The sequence below is a fragment of the Geotrypetes seraphini genome, chromosome 11 (genome assembly GCF_902459505.1).
Source record: "Geotrypetes seraphini chromosome 11, aGeoSer1.1, whole genome shotgun sequence".
NCBI lineage: Eukaryota > Metazoa > Chordata > Amphibia > Gymnophiona > Dermophiidae > Geotrypetes > Geotrypetes seraphini.
In genome coordinates, this window is record NC_047094.1 from 59,903,169 (window position 1) to 59,920,445 (window position 17,277).

Sequence of the window (17,277 nt, forward strand, 5' to 3'; positions counted from 1 at the left end):
AAATAAGTACCTGTATATATGTAAACTGCTTTGAATGTGTAACCACAAAAAGGCAACAAACATGCTTCATCCCCCCTCTAGTACTTTGTCAGGGTACAGTACCACTGTGTGAGAAACTTATACTATTTTCCTGGACTAATGTACATATAGAAGCTTTTTTTACTTCCTGAAAATCTATACCCCAGTCTTTAAGGGAAAAACTTACCCCCAAATGCCTATCTGATTCAGACACCCTGAACTATTTGTGGTATTGTGGTATACAAAAATAAAGTTATTATTATTATTAATGTATTTGTACAGTATTGAGAGCAGCCTAGGCACTGTCCTCAGTACTAACCATGTTTTCCACAATGCTCCATTACCTTTGGGCCATGTCTAAGCCATCCCTGTGCAGCCATGAAATATCTTATCTGAAAATATGAAAATAGTTTCCTGTCTGAGGGGAATGCCGTTCTTTCAGAGTCAGAAATGATATCGCTTCTCTACCCTCAAAGCTGTCAATCTGACCAGCCCATGTGTGTTTCCAGTGGTTAAAGGATTGCCTGTCTACACCCCCCACCTAATTAAAGTTCCAATCCAATGGGGGCCACAGCACTGCTTTAGCCTTCCCCAAATGCTCAACGTGTGCTTCATCAAGCAGTTCCTTGGAAATTCATAATAAAGATCTAAAACTGGGGAAAATATATGTTCTATCATTGTGAAACTATACATAATCAGGAATACAATGAAATGAAATGAACAATTATTAATAAGAAAATCAATAGGAAAATTAAATAAACTGGTGATCAATTTTGATTAGATGTTCTATCATTGTGGCATGCTTCTGCAATCCCACCTCCCAATATAATATCAAGCGTGTCTGCACAGCCAGATAATACCAATGAATAATTTGGTACTATCCTACCACCACTCTCCTGGCTACTCCAAAGAACCTGGGAAGCCAATCAAGGATGCTTAGCCCCAAATAAAAATTTGCTCTAATTTCTATAACACCCCTTAGGGGACACAAATAGGCAGCACTTGAAATAAAAGTAGCAAGCTAAGCAACACATTCATCTTTATTACCGAAATTCATCACCACTAGGATAACCAAAGATCCCTGCACCCCAAGAGATCTCTATGACTTTACCGTATGATAGTGAAATAGTTATGGAGAAATAATGCCCAAATATCTGAAGACCCCTGTGCTATCCTGAATAAATAAAAGTAGCCCTTAAAAGTGCAAGATCAATGTCTGTAACATTAATACCTAGTATTTTTGACTTGTCCATGTTGACCCTGAATTCAGCAACTGTTCCATACTTCCTGAAACTCAGATGGCAAATATATTGACAAGGAGCTCACTTGACTTTCTGTGGATTCCACTCTGGCATTGAGGTCAGCTACTTCTGACTTCATTTCCACAAGAGCTGTTTGTACACCCCTGACATTTCATGTTTTAAATCTTGAAATCAGTGCACTACCTCACTTAGAATCTCAATCATTCGCACTGTGTTGCACTGGGTCTTCCTTGTTGGACTCAGATTGGACAGATGCCATTATTTTTCCTCTTCCAGAGGAACTCCCTATGACTCCATTCTGTGACACTTGCCACTCTCTGCTGCAAATCCGAACTAATTTCTTGCACGTAGACATTGCTTGCAGCAACAACGCTCACAGAGTTTCACCTTCAAATACACAATTCAGCAGGTAAGGGAATACTAAAATGTGTGCAGTCCTGACAGAGCTCTGTCCTCAAGCAGCCATCACCAAGCATAACTTCACTTTCTCCTGGTAAAATTAATTTCTAAAATGCTAATCACTCCCTTTCCTTTCATTTACTGAAACCACCTAAATTGAAAGGGTGTAGAACAGGCTTGTCCAAGCCAATCCTCAAGGGCTGCAAACAGCTAGTTTTTGTAGCTATCCATAATGAATATTCATGCGAAAGATTTGTATGCTGACTACATCCATTGTATGCAGATCTTTCATGCACATTAGGGATATCCTGAAAACCTGGTCCTGCTCGAAATCCTCAGGGACTGAAATTGGACAAGCCTGGTATACAAGGAATCAAAGACAAGTCTACTTTGCTGCAGTAAGATAAACTAAGATTATGTATGGTTTTAACAATTCTTTTGACATCTGGTTTAATTTTTCATTTCACAGATATACCATGAAGCATAACATCATATGGACTTTACTCCTGGTCATTTCAGAAGGGGTCCTCATGCAGGGTTGCCCATTAGGCTGCCTATGTAATCAGCCACAAACTGTCTTCTGCATGTCTAGGAGAAGCCAGATCATCCCAAAAGGCTTATCACAGGATACAATTAACCTATATTTATTTGAGAATGGCATCACTACTCTGGATGAGGACAGCTTCTTAGACATTCCAGGTCTCAAGCTCCTAGATCTTTCTCATAACAAGATCACCAGCCTCCAAAAAAATATCTTCCAACCTGTGAGCAACCTCAGTAACCTGGATCTCTCCTCCAACTGGCTGCAGGAGATCACTAATGAAACCTTTTATGGTTTGCATCTGCTGGAACGTCTTTACCTGGAAGGGAACAAGATCCACTACATCCACCCCTCTGCATTTGATACTCTGGAAAGTCTGTTGGAGCTGAAGCTACAAAAGAACAGGCTTCATAGTTTGCCCCACTTAAAACTTCCACAGCTGCTACTACTAGATCTCAGTTGGAACCAGATCCCTCTCATAGCATCTGGAACATTCCATACCATGAACATTGAATCTTTAAAAATAGCAGGATTAGATTTAACAACCTTGGATGAACAGCTGTTTCAAGAAATGAAGAATCTTCATGAACTGGACATTTCTGACAATCAGCTGTTCCACGTTCCCAGTGCTCTACAGCAACTCCATGGGCTGACTAAGCTCAACCTTGCTGGGAATACTAAAATTTCTCGTCTCCAAGCGGAGGATTTCAGTCACTTGCATAACCTACAACATCTGGATATCAGCAACATTAATCTTAATACCATCCCTAAGGACTTCTTCAGCTTTTCCTCCAGGCTAAAGACCCTGACTGTAGCTGAGAATCCCTTCAATTGCATCTGCCAGCTGAGCTGGTTTGTACAATGGGCCCAAGAAAATGGGGTGAAGCTCCTACGATCTGAGGAGACCAGATGCCATTTCCCACTCAAGAATGCTGGCAAGCTCCTTGAGAACTTGGAGTACATGAATTTTGGATGTCCCACCACTACCACAACCATCACTCCCACTGTAAGAACAACTACTTTGAAGCCTGTGATGCTAGTGACTAAAAGTAGCTTCTTTATACCTGGTCCTATTAGTACTCTGTCTCCTCAAAAGTCTACTTCTAGGCAAGAGAATTCTACCCCAATGCCAGTTCCTGCTCTGGAGAGTCAAACAAGCCCCCAAATACAGCTGTGTCCTCCACAGACCTGTTTAAACGGTGGCACTTGCCAACTAGATGAACATGGCTACCTTGAGTGTACATGTCTAGAGGGATTTTCTGGTTTATACTGTGAGGTAAAAATGAAGGCTACAGCTCTGCCAGTCACAAAAGTGTCAATGTCATCCAAACCAATCAGTATTAAGGAAGTCACCGCCACCTCCCTAAAAGTGGACTTATACAGCTACATTAACTCAAGACCTCTCCTGAAAGGGATTAGCCTGATGTATAGAAACCTGTCTGGCCCTGATAAGCGACCAGTTATCCTCAGTCTCCCTGTGTCACTGCCGGATTATACAGTGCGAGCCCTCAGACCCAACTCAAGTTATTACATTTGCATCGGACCCCTGGGTGAGAAAGAGTTTGAAGACAACCTTTGTCTAGAAGCGCAGACTGCACAGCTTGCCCAACAACAGCATTCTCCTGTCACACAGACCAAAGACAGCAATCTGACACTAATGATTGTCCCCGCGCTGGCTGCGGTGCTGTTGGTGGTCATTGTTGTGGCTACAGCCATGTACTGTGTCCGGAGACGGCATTCCAAAGCGCACACGGATACTACCTTGCAAGTAGAGGGTGCAAAAACCTTTCCAGAAAATGGATCCTTGACAAACCACAGTTCAAAGTTGCCGGAGAATACTGTGCTGTCTAGTGGGTTAGAGTGCGAGATCCCACTGATGCAAGCCCATGGTTTTAGTAACAATAACACCACAGTACTGAAGCCTTCCTACTTTTGAAGCATAACAGCAAGGTGAAGTTGGAGAACCAAACTGCTGGAAAACCATATAAAAATGAGTTATACTCGTCAGGCCCAAGAAATTAAGACAATGCTTTTTTATATGGGTGAATGAACACATGACAAGACTCTCACCAGAGGCCTTATGGCCACATATAATCAGCTTCAAAGGGAAAATGACTAAAAATTCACCAATTGAACCAAACCAAGAGGCCTTACTAGCAGTAAAACACTTTTGAGTCTTCAATGTTGAACGTTGCAGACATGTTTTTACTTGCACTTCCTCTGAACTGCTGGATGTGGGAATACAGCAGACAAGCAGAGACCTTGGGCTTTGCCTCAATCTTCAGGTTGTCAGCATAACTGTGTAACTTCAGCTCAGATATGGCCATTCTTTTTTATATGTCCTTAATCACTGCAAAGAACAGATTAGGCAACTAGGGTGTTCTCTCTTGAGGTAAGAACAGACTACTAGAATTGGTGCCTAGTCATGAGACTCTTAGGGACAGAAACAGCAACTGAAAAAAGAAATGCTGCCTGAACTTTGCAGCCCACCTTTACTCTGCATAATACATTTCACAAAAGAAATATTTAACCAATAAATGAACAGCTGAACTGGCAGTTGCAAAGCAGCCACATAAGATGACCCAACAGTTTCTATTTTAATACCAGAAAAGACTTGCACACAAGTTGTAATGCTTTAAATAGAATAGAGCTGATGGTTTAAATTCATTGAGGTTTATACCTGATTCCACTTAACTATAATAATGCTGCTTATATTGTATAACAGATTTAGGAAGATGTTTAAAATATAGAAATCCTTTGTTTTAAACGTCCCCCCATCCCTTCCTGGAAAATCGTTTTGGAACTCTACAGAAGAGGTGGCTACTAATTTAACCTGGAGGGAGGGTTTGGGGTATGTGTGTCTTCCTCTTAAATAACAGGGAAGAAGGGGAGGTGCCTTTCTAAAGGAAGAAAGGAGAAAACACTACATTTTAAGTATCAGCAGCTCTGATTTGACTGGTTGCCTTGCCTACACTCGTAAATCTTTGTGTCAATGGGCCATTTTTTTATATATTTTGATCGGACAGCTTGATTTAAATTATTCTTTTTCAACACTGAATTTCAGTCTCAAATTCCTGGAAATCTAATGTAGGTTTTTTTTTTTTCTTTTGAGTCATTCAGGCCCAAATTCTGTAACCGGTGCCTAATGTTAGGCATCTATTATGGAGGTGCCCAACTAGATAGGCGCCTATCTAAATTGATCAAGCTCAATTAAGCATGATAGAGACTTACAAGATCATGAAGGGCATGGAGAAAGTGGAGAGGGACAGATTCTTCAAACTTTCGAAAACTACAAGAACGAGAGGGCATTCGGAAAAATTAAAAGGGGGACAGATTCAGAACCAATGCTAGGAAGTTCTTCTTCACCCAAAGGGTGGTGGACACCTGGAATGCGCTTCCAGAGGGTGTGATAGGACAGAGTACGGTATTGGGGGTTCAAGAAGGGATTAGATAATTTCCTGAAGGAAAAGGGGATAGAAGGGTATAGATAGAGGATTACTATACAGGTCCTGGACCTGATGGGCAGCCGCGTGAGAAGACTGCTGGGCGTGATGGACATCTGGTCTGACCCAGCAGAGGCACTGCTTATGTTCTTAATCAGCAATAATTGAAACTTAGGCACCTATCAAGAAAGCGCAATTCTGCAACAAGGTGCCTCTAAAAATTTAGGCGGCCTTCAAAAAAAAAAATAGGCGCTATGCACATTAGGCATGGGTGTGGCTAGGTGTTAGACGCCTTGTTACAGAATCACTGCTCTTAAAGCATGCTTAAGCGCTCACATAGGCCCCTAACTTTTAGTTGTGCCTAGAGCTGGCCTATTTATTGGGCACCTCCAAAATAGGTGCCGCTCAGCGTGATTCATTAAACAGCACCCAATTTTACTTGAATTGTGCTGATCAGTGCCTATATCGGCGCCTAACTTTTGGGTGCTTCTTATGGAATTTGCCCTTCAGTGCCTTGAAAACCTGCACTTGTACATAGTATGTGTATATATAGATCTCATTCTAATGATTGCTGAACAAAAGAATTGCAGTATATATGAAAGGTACCACGGCATGTCCCAATGGATTTCCCACCGTCACTTTTAAAAGTATCACCATCCAAACTGATACACAAAGAGCAATACAAGAAAAGGAAAGACGAGTTTCAGTTTTATGAACTGTTGCAAATTTTTTTCTCTTTTTAAGGGGAAGTGAAGAAAAACTGGAAACAGAAGCTTTAATAGCTATTTTTATTTTAAATATTTATATGTAATTATCTCCCATTTATGTTGGGAAAGTTTCATTGTACAAGCTGCAGATCATTAAATGGATCTGTTCAAATAAACATTTATATATAATTTTTATTAAAGACTGGTCATTGTTGTAGAACATCTGTGTCCTTTGGGTCCTGATTCTGCATAAGAAATTTCAGATTGAGTTTAAAACTGAACAGTAGTTGTCCTATACCAGGGGTGTCCAATGTCGGTCCTCGAGGGCCGCAATCCAGTCGGGTTTTCAGGATTTCCCCAATGAATATGTATGAGATCTATTAGCATACAATGAAAGCAGTGCATGCAAATAGATCTCATGCATATTCATTGGGGAAATCCTGAAAACCCGACTGGATTACGGCCCTCGAGGACCGACATTGGACACCCCTGTCCTATACATATAAAATAATGAGAAGACTGTGATTTCCCAGATGATAGCACATGGCTATGGAAACAGAGAGGGAATGGACTACAGTGAAGGGGCTGCCATGGGATACACATCTGGATACTGTCATAAACCAGGGTGCTGTAGATAGAACAAAATTTCGTACTAGTGCAATATGTCTCTGTTATTTGAAATGGATGGCAGTAGCAATGGTCAGTGCCATGGGTGGGGGTGGGTGGGGGGGAGGGGGATGGTAATCAATGTGAAAACAGCCAGACCCCATGCTTTGATCCTCTTCACCTTCTCACCTTTTGGCAGGACATCAGGGTATCTAATATACAGCTGTCTCCTTTTCTGCCAGGTTCCATCTGACGTTGGAACCACACTGTGGTTCCTGTGTAATTCAGACTGAAGCCAGTAGAGAAGGAAGATGCAGCTTTATATGCAGTCCTCTGATTTATTTATTTATTTATTTTTTGCTAGAAGAAACAGATAGAAAGGATCATTACAGATTACGGGGATCCACTATGGTAAAAATTAAGCCTCATCAGAACATGCTTCCACAAGTCTGAATATGTTCTACCTCATGTAGATAAGATATGGTTAAAATTTGAAGTAGTTTAGGACAAATGTAGAAGTCTCTCATGGTTAACGTGACCATTTATTTTTTTCATCAAAACGGAACATCTATTAATATTCAGTCCCGCCCCAACCCCGCCCTAGCCACACCCCCAATCCCACCCTAGCCCTGCCCCAGCTTCGCCCCCAATTTCTTCCATTCATTTTTCATGTACACATAATATCTTATTAATTCATAATGGTAACCATAAAATTTTTTTAAAAACCACAAAGCACACTATATGCAGAGAAAATGTTAATTATCATTTATATTTGGGGTTTTTTCAAAGATGTCAAGGCAGATGACTTTAAAATATACAATGTCACCTCGGTAACTATAGAAAAATAGACAAATATAGTGCAAAATATAGAAAGCAGATATAAATTCTCAAAACTGGCACATTTTGATCACTAAATTGAAAATAAAATCATTTTTCCTACCTTTGCTGTCTGGTGATTTCATGAGTCTCTTGTTGCATTTCCTTCTGACTGTGCATCCTTTCTTTCATTTCTTTCTTTCTGCACTCAGGCCCAACAATTGTCCCTTTTTATTCCCTCCCTCCCTCCTTCCTTCCTATGTCCTCAGTGCCCTCAGTGCCTCCTTCCTATGTCCTTAGTGCCCCCTCCTATGTCCTCAGTGCCCCCAGTGCCTTCTTTCTATGTCCTTAGTGCCCCTTCCTATATCCTTAGTGTCGGTGCCTCCTTCCTATGTCCTCCTCACTGCCTTCCAGCCTTTGTCTCCACCCCCTCCCCTATGCTCTGGCATCTCTCTCTTCTCCTTTCCTTCCTTTTCCCACCCCACCCCACCCCACGCCATGATCTGGCATCTCTATCTCCTTCCATCTCCCCCTCCCACTCCATTATCTGGTATCTCTTCTTTCTTTCTTTCCTTCCTTCCTCCTGGTCTGGCATCTGTCTTCTCCCCCTCCCCATATACCCTGACATCTCTCCCCCCCTCCATGTCTGGAAGCTCCTTTCTCTCCCTCCCATGGTCTTGGCATCTTTTTCCTCTCCTCTCCCTTCTCTGGTCTTCCTTTTCCCCTCTCTCTCCCCAATTGGGTGCAACAGCAGCACTTCTCTTCCCCTATCCCCTCCCCAATTGGGTGCAGCAGCAGTAATTCTCATCCCCTATCCCCTCCCCAATTGGGTGCAGCAGCAGCTTTTCTGTTCCCCCTCTCCCCCCCTTGGGTACAGCAGCAGCTTTTCTCTTCTCCCCTCCCCGCCTTGGGTGCAGCAGATTTTCTCTTCCCCCTCCCCCCTTGGGTGCAGCAGCAGCAGCTTTCCTATTCTTCCCCCTTGGGTGCAGCAGGACCAGCTTTTCTCTTCCACCCTCCCCCCTTGGGTGCAGCAGCTTTTCTATTCCCCCCTCCCCCTTTGGGTGAAGCAGCAGCTTTTCTATTCCCCCTCCCCCTTTGGGTGCAGCAGCAGCAGCTTTTCTCTTCCCCCCTCCCCCTTTGGGTGCAGCAGCAGCAGCTTTTCTCTTCCCCTCTCCCCCCCTTGGGTGCAGCAGCAGCAGTTTTTCTCTTCCACCCTCCCCCCTTGGGTGCAGCAGCTTTTCTATCCCCCTCCCCCCTTGGGTGAAGCAGCAGCAGCAGCTTTTATTCCCCCCCTGGGTGCAGCAGCTTTTCTCTTCCCCTCTCCCCCCCTTGGGTGCAGCAGCAGCAGCTTTTTTTCTTCCCCCTCCCCCCTTGGGTGCAGCAGTAGCAGCTTTTTTCTTCCCCCTCCCCCCCTTGGGTGCAGCAGCATTTCTCTTCCCATCCCTCTCATCGGCAGAGTCGCAAGCTTCCCTCCATCGCTGACCTAAACATTTTTAGAGCCAGTGGGGATAAGGAGGCAGGAGGGATCCTTCCTGTCATGGCTGAGGCTCCTAAAGGTAAAATAGGTGCTGGGTGAAAGAGGAGCTGTGGAGGAGGGTTAGAGATGGCAACCCAGGTGCAGTTTTTTTTTTTTTTTAATACCACAGCAGCAAAGCTTTTTACTACTTCCGCAGGGCGGAAAAAGGCCTTGCTCCCATTTCCACTGTAAATTGTCTACAATTTTACCATGGGAACCTGTCCCCATGTCATTCTCTAGTTTCGACTGCTCTCCCAAGTCCCTCGGTCTCATCAACCTGGCATCCTGCACGGTATATACTCATATATAAACCGACCCAAATATAAGCTGAAGTAGCCCTTTTCCCCCCAAAAAGGAGTAAAAAGGGTTTATGTTTATTAAAATCTTTCTATACCGCCTATACAGCCAAAAAGGATCAAAGCGGTTTACATCACAACTCAATCATATTTATGAAAAGAACTCCATTAAAAATAGAAAAGAAAAGAAAAAAGGAAAAAAAATTAACATTTTTAAAACATATCCACTAAAACTATTAAATAAAATATAAAAATATATAAATACAAATTAATCAAATTAATACAAATTAATGCAGATTGCAGTCCCAATTCCATTATTCAATTTGAGAAAGCCATTTGAAAAAAATGTGCTTTTAGATGTTCTTCCTTTCTTAACTCTACTAGCAAATTGTTCCACAATATTGGAACTAAGTAGAAAAATGCACCGTTTCTAGTTGAGGCAAGATTGATATGAATCTAAGCCGGGGATTAATATTCAAATGCCCTGCCTGACTCTGCACCCAGCCCCACTACTTTCCTGCCCTGCCAGGCTCTGCACCCTGTCCCCCCTCCCTCCCTGCCCTGTCCCTTCTCCCTCCCGATGACTTGCAGGCCTCCACCAGGCCTGCCGTAAGACCAGGTGGTCCAGCGGTGGGCTGGGACAGGAGGGATCCCTCTCACCTCCTGTCCCCGCTGACTCTAAAAACTTTTATTTCCCTCCTGCCTCCCCAACATACTTTTTGAATTCCCTGGTGGTCTCATGGTGGGCCGGGACAGAAGGGATTCCTCCTGCCTCCTGTCCCAGTCACCTGTGACAATTTTTACCTCCCTCTCATCTCCCCCATGTATCTTTCAATTTCCTGGTGGTCCAGTGGTGAACCGAGTAGGAGCGATCTCGTGCTCCTGCTTGGCACAGAGCCACTAGATAAATGACTGATGCGAGTCTCGGCACGAGCAGGAGTGTGGAAAGATTGCTCCTGCTCAGTTCATCACTAGACCACCAGGAAATTGAAAGGTATGTGGGGGATGCAGGAGGGAGGTAAAAATTGTCACAGTTGGTCGGGACAAAAGGCAGGAGGGAGGGATCCCTCCTGTTTTGGCCCACCGCAGGACCACCAGGGAATTCAAAAGATGCGCGGGGGGAGGCGGGAAGGAAGTAAACATTTTTAGAGCCAGCGGGGATAAGGAGGCAGGAGGGATCCTTCCTGTCATGGTTCACTACTGGCCCACCAGGTCTTAAGGCAGACCCAGCAGAGCCTGCAACAGGTTTGGGAGGGGAGTCGGTGGGTGCTGACCCAAATATAAGCCGAGACCCCCATTTTTTTGATGCATAAATCTTGGCTTATATTCAAATATAATGAAGAAAACCTATGTCTTCTTTGATGTTCTTGATACAAATAGGCAAGAAAAGCCCCAACAACTTCTAGTTAAATATCCTGCAAACTGGAGAGATGATCCAAACTACCATTATTTGAAGCAGTCAGCATCATCAATGACAGTAGTCAAGGAGTCTGCTGAAAGAGCAATTGCCTTAATGCAAAGATAATTCCACAAAGAATGAGGAGCAAAAGCAGCTCCTCCTTCGTCTTGTTCAGCACAGAGAGACCTATTTAAAGTGCTCCAAAACTGCATTGATGTATACTGACTGAATGGACTGCTATTTTGTGGTTACTGTGTAATAATGACATTAGTTACTGGACATCACTGAACATTGAACAATGCATAATAAATCATTAGGCCAACAAGCCTATTTTCAGCTGTAAGTAACACAATATGCATTTGCGCACAACTCAGGTTTAGATGGAAAATTTATATAAATTCTGTACTTGCATTTTATGTATTAAATTAAAAATCATTGAGCGACTTCTAAATGTTAACCAAAAGGCTTATAATTTAGCACAATTAACAGTTGCCAGACATAGAACAAAATAGACTTCTGGCGGTCATATCCGATTAACTTGATTTTTTTGGACCACCCTAGTGAGGGGTTTGGAGAATATTGTACAAAGGGACCTTGCACTCCACTTGTTCAGTCCTATTAAAGTGACAACAGTTTGACCAAGGTCACAAGGATTGTTTATGAAATAAGCTCCATTTTTAAAAATGTCCGTATAGCATGGTATATATCTAGTACAACAATTCTCAATCGGCATCACGGGCTGGCAGTTTGCATAAGTTTTCTTTGTAGGCAGCCGATTAAAATGTGGCCACTGAAGCATAGACTGCTAATAATCTTAATCTGTTAATTTCACACCCCTACTCTCCTCCCCACAGACTTGGTGCAAGAATATCCTTTAACTCCTGCAGCATAGCCAGCTGACTGTAGCGATCCAAACAGCAACAGCACTGTTAAAGAATCAGCATAGAGCCCGATTCTGAGTACATCTGAGGCACTATGAACTAGGGTTTTTGCTCTTTCTGTAGGAGTGTTGCACTATTGCTATTGGGATCGCTGGAGTCATGGCTGCAGCTGGCTAAAAAGAGAAGTCCTGCTGGAGTGTGGAAAATACCAACACTAATCTGTTAAAAGACTACTGTATTTTTTTGCTCCATAAAACACACTTTTTCCCCTCCCCCCCCCAAAGTGGGTGAAAATGTCTGTGCGTCTTATGGAGTGAATATAACCATTTTTTTACACCCCCCCCCCGGTACCTTTTCAATTCAGATAGTCCAGCGGTGTATTGGCAAGAGCAAGATTTTCACGCTCCTGCCCCTCCCTCGATGGATGGCTGCCTCTTCATAACATGCAGCCAGTGACACACAAGGCAGGAGTGAACTTTTCACGCTCCATTCTGACCCTGCGCCACTCCCTGAATGGCTGCCGTCAGTTCTCATGGGACTTTCAAATGTAAAGGTACCGGGGAGGGAGGGGGGAGGTCCTGGGACTGCCTACCACTTAGACCTGCCCTGTACCCTGTCCTAGCCTACTAGACCACCAGTGTGTGTTTGGGGGGGGGACAGGGGACAGGACAGGAGGGGGAAGCAGGATGCACAGCCTGGCAGGGAGAGGGGCTGGCTGCATAGCCTGGTAGGGCAGGGAGGAAAGTTGGGCCGGGTGCAGAGCCTGGTATATTTTATTAAATATATTTGTACACAATTTGGTTCAGAATGTTTTTTTTTTTCTTGTTTTCCTCCTCTAAACCTAGGTGCACCTTATGGTCAGGTGTGTCTTATAGTACGAAAAATACAGTAATTCTCCTTTTCCTTCCCCACCAAGCTGGAGAAGCATACATATGAATGTGTCTGAAGGGAGGACCAGGCCTCCCCATTTTTTTCTGGGGCCCCAATTACCCATTTGCTCACTTGCAACAGCAGTTTTGTATTGCTCTTTTCCCATTGTTTGAGCTCCAGTTTCCCCCCTCCCCCCAAAAAAACTCCTGTCAACCTGCTAGCCTTGTTTCTGCTGTTGCTCTGGGGGTCTTCAACCAGGCTCTGCTGGGCTGTCTCAGTGCCCTGCCTAAGGTTGACTTAGCTGCTGCAGCCCATTGCAACTCTGAGGGTCTCTACCCAAGCCCAAACTCCTGGAAGAGTATACCTCAAGGGAAGGGATCAGTAGCTAGTGTCTAGCTCAGCCTTCCTCTCCACCAGCACCCAGGTTAAAAAAAAGTTTCATATTTTATGCTGTTGGGTTGTAGGGATTGGGTTGATGCCAGGCTGTAGAGGGTTAGTGGGGGAAGGGAAGGGAGATGCCAAGCTGTGCCCCCCCCCCCATGTTAACTCAGAGCCCCTGTCAGTCCTCTGTACACGCAACTCTCCCAGCTAAATCTCCACTGATTTTCTCTCTCCACCCACTCCCCGGCAGAGGCAAAGCTTAGATTCAGTCCAGACAGGGCTGTCCCAGGAAATTTAGCAACAGGGCAGTGCTGGCACCTTTCACACTCCAGTAGAGTTGCAGTCTCACATCGATAGTATGTAAAATCATGGAAACACTAATTAAACGTAAGTTGGACACGATCTTGGATGAGGGGAATCTTAGGGATCCTAGTCAACATGGATTCACTAAGGGTAGGTCGTGTCAATCCAACCTCATCAGCTTCTTTGATTGGGTAACAGGAAAGTTGGACTCAGGAGAGTCTCTGGACATAGTATACTTGGATTTCAGCAAAGCTTTTGACAGCGTCCCACACCGCAGGCTACTAAATAAGATGAAATCAATGGGGTTGGGTGAGACGATAACTGCATGGGTCAATGATTGGCTGAGTGGTAGACTTCAGAGGGTGATGGTCAATGGTACCCTTTCTGAAACATCAGAAGTGACCAGTGGAGTGCCGCAGGGCTCGGTCCTGGGTCCTCTCCTTTTTAACATATTCATAAGGGACTTGACACGAGGGCTACAGGGTAAAGTAACGTTATTCGCCGACGATACAAAACTGTGCAACATAGTAAGTGAAAGCTTTTTACAGGATAGTATGACACAGGACCTTCGTACGCTGGAAAACTGGTCCTCGACATAGCAGCTAGGCTTCAATGCTATGAAATGTAAGGTCATGCACCTCGGTAGCAGAAATCCGTACAGAACTTACACCCTAAATGGAGAAACATTAGCCACGACCTCAGCAGAACGAGATTTGGGAGTAATCATCAGTGCAGACATGAAGGCTGCCAAGCAGGTAGAGAAGGCCACATCCAAGGCAAGGCAAATGATGGGATGTATCAATAGAAGTTTCGTCAATCGGAAACCAGAAGTCATAATGCCGCTGTACAGAACCATGGTGAGACCTCTTCTGGAATACTGTGTGCAGTTCTGGAGGCCACATTACCGTAAAGATGTGATTAGAATCGAGTCGGTTCAGCGGATGGCCACTAGGATGATCTTGGGGTTCAAGGGTCTCTCATACGAAGAGAGACTGAGCAGACTGTGGCTCTACACTCTAGAGGAACGCAGGGAGAGAGGGGACATGATTGAGACATTTAAATACATCACAGGACGTGTCGAGGTGGAAGATGACATCCTCTTCCCCAAAGGACCCTCGACCACAAGAGGGCATCCGCTTAAGCTCAGAGGAGGGAAATTTAGTAGTGACACCAGGAAGTATTTTTTCACGGAAAGGGTGGTAGATCACTGGAATAAGCTTCCGGTGCAGGTGGTCGAGGCCACCGGCGTGCTTGACTTTAAAAGTAAATGGGACATGTACGTGGGATCCCTACGTAGGACGAATCACTAGCATCTAGACTTATCGGGGTGGGTCAGTAGAGTGGGCAGACTTGATGGGCTATAGCCCTTTTCTGCCGTCATCTTTCTATGTTTCTATGTCTTCAGATGGGCGAGTTGAGTACACAGAGGACTGCCAGGAGCCCTAGTTAACATAGGGGGATACAGCTCAGAATCTCAGGTTCAAATTCCTCTTCTGAAGATGCCTTTTGTAAAGTTGTGTATAAGCAAGCACTTAATTGTACCTTGCAAACTTTTACACCCAAAGAAATTCCATAAAAGCCCTTTTATGTAAGTGTTTTACATACAAAACTGGTCTATAAAATGATCACCTAAGCATTACTTAAGCCTTTTTTTCAGTTCTAGCCTTGGAATGTAGTAGGCAGTGTATCACATCTATGGCATTATGTGTCAGGTATGCCACAATGAAAAAATAAAGTTTAAGAACTACTGGTGTAGTAGAAATGTTTCCTAGTAGAAGTGGGTGAAGCCAGACTAGAACCCTGGTTCTAGACCTGCCATATACTGTACTACCTTCCTTCCTCTCTAAAGGGTTAGCCAATAGCAAACAATCACCAATTACATCACCATCTGATCTATTGTCACTTCTCACTTTACTTTTACTTGAGATTCCAGCAACGTAAATTAGGCATATTTTTCCTGGCATTTTGTAAGTGTAATAAGAACTAATAGAGCACATTTAGCTGCTGACAAACTACCATTTGTACAAATTTCCTACTGTACATAGGTAGTAGGAGGATGAGATGATGCACTATACAGCATGACACAAGGAACAGAGTCTTCTACAGCCTGAATGTTGGATGCAGTTGATGGCATAACACAGGAGCAAGGAAAGTGGCAAAATCCCTAAAAACTTAGCAACCCATAAGGGGCGGGCTGTAGATCTTAAAAGTGCATAGTTTTGGTCCTCTGAAGTAGAGATAAAGAGATGCCTCACCTCGGGGCATTTCCGAGAAAAGATTTTATTTGTCAATGACATACTAATTTTGTGTGTCAGCCTTCAAAGGGGAGAAGGCATGTTGTGCAAACTGATTTGTTCAAGGTGCTTCAATAGCAGAGCTATAATTAAGGCTGAAGCTGGCCTTAGGGGGTAGCAAGCAGAGCAACTACTCCTTAACTTGCATTTGAAGAGAACACGCAGAAGCCAGCAGAGTTAGAAGCAGCAGCTTATGGAGCCTCTAGAGCAGTGATCCTTAACCTTTTCTGAGTTATGGATCCCTTTAAGAATCTGATAAAAGTTATGGACCCCCTTCCCCAAAAATATTCACATAAACACAACTTTGCATGCAATGAATATAATGTACTTTATTTATCAAGATGTGATTGTCTCATACATATAGGACATACACAAAATATTATTAAACTTTAAAGTAAACAATCTAAAAAAATTCATTTTTTATGCAAAAAGTAATGGCCACTCATTATAATTATGAAATACAATCCTCTTGTGCAAATTAAAACAAATCTACTACATCTACTTTCTCATTATCTGTGAGAAAAACCAACAGTATAGTGAATATAAATGTTAATTTTTATCTGACTCTCACGGTCTCCCCTGAAACCTATCCATGGACCCCCAGGTTAAGAACCTCTGCTCTAAAGTCTGTCCTGTGCTGAGCAGAGGTGTCAAGTGATCTATCCAGATGAACATATGTACTATACATGTTGCAGGGTTGTAAGGTCAGGCAGACAGCACCAAAGCACAAAAAAATTTTAAATTTTATTTCCACAAAAAAAAAGCTCTTTAGCTCCTCTGGGCTTGAGGGTTTCCAAGTATTTTGGTATCTCTATGCTGAAGCTTGTAGCACCCTCCTTGTGGGATCTAGGAGAAGGGATATTCTAGCAATTGTGGTAGTAACTACCTTCTTGTCCCTCGCCCTGTCAGAGAGAATATACTCCCACAGCAAGCAGTGGACTCAACCACTATATACAGCCACAGGGAAACTCCAGCCAGGGCTCTACATGTGATTAGTCTTCCTCCAAGGACTCTGGCACTCATGCCAATAATATACCTGAAACCAGCTATTAGAGGTTTTATGCATTCTTGGTTGAGTTACAGAAGGCCTGTATCAGATTAGGGTATTTCAGGAGAGACATATGGAAAAGATGCAAAAAAATAATAAAACAGATTGTATGAAAAGATACAGAAAGCATGAGGAAAAGATCAGAGCACATGTGCTACTTATGTATAAAAGGCGACTATTATAGTATTCTCTGCTGATTTTTCAAATCAACATCCCAAATTCTTCAGAAAGTTACTGCTGAGTAAATATTTTCACTGCAAGCTCTATATTTTCCAATGCCACAATGAAGAAAGCTGAAAATCTTCAGCCAAGTTAAAACTGTAGATTAGAGAGAGATTTTCCAATGCCACAATGAAGACAGCTGAAAATCCTCAGCCATATTCAAACTGTAGATTAGAGAGAGAGTGCAGTGAGGTTATGTGGTAAGCACACTCTGTCCTTCTGACCTGCCTTCGCTGGCTTGTGTATGATTAATTGCTGCTGAATGGTAAGATTAC

General features: G+C 43.4%; 2 protein-coding genes across 4 annotated transcripts in view; one reads left to right on the forward strand and one right to left on the reverse strand.

Annotated features, from left to right (window-relative positions):
- Window positions 1-5,141, forward strand: part of VASN (vasorin) — an 83,068-nt gene extending 77,927 nt beyond the window's left edge. Inside the window, exon 3 of the mRNA XM_033914923.1 lies at window positions 2,149-5,141. Within this exon, the coding sequence (XP_033770814.1) occupies window positions 2,149-4,156 (2,008 nt within the window). The 3' untranslated portion in view covers window positions 4,157-5,141. The remainder of the gene's footprint in view (window positions 1-2,148) is intronic.
- The window catches only part of LOC117345779 (mitochondrial import inner membrane translocase subunit TIM16-like), a 638,816-nt gene that overhangs the window by 283,669 nt on the left and 337,870 nt on the right, over window positions 1-17,277 (reverse strand). The gene's annotated exons all lie outside the window — the stretch shown is intronic.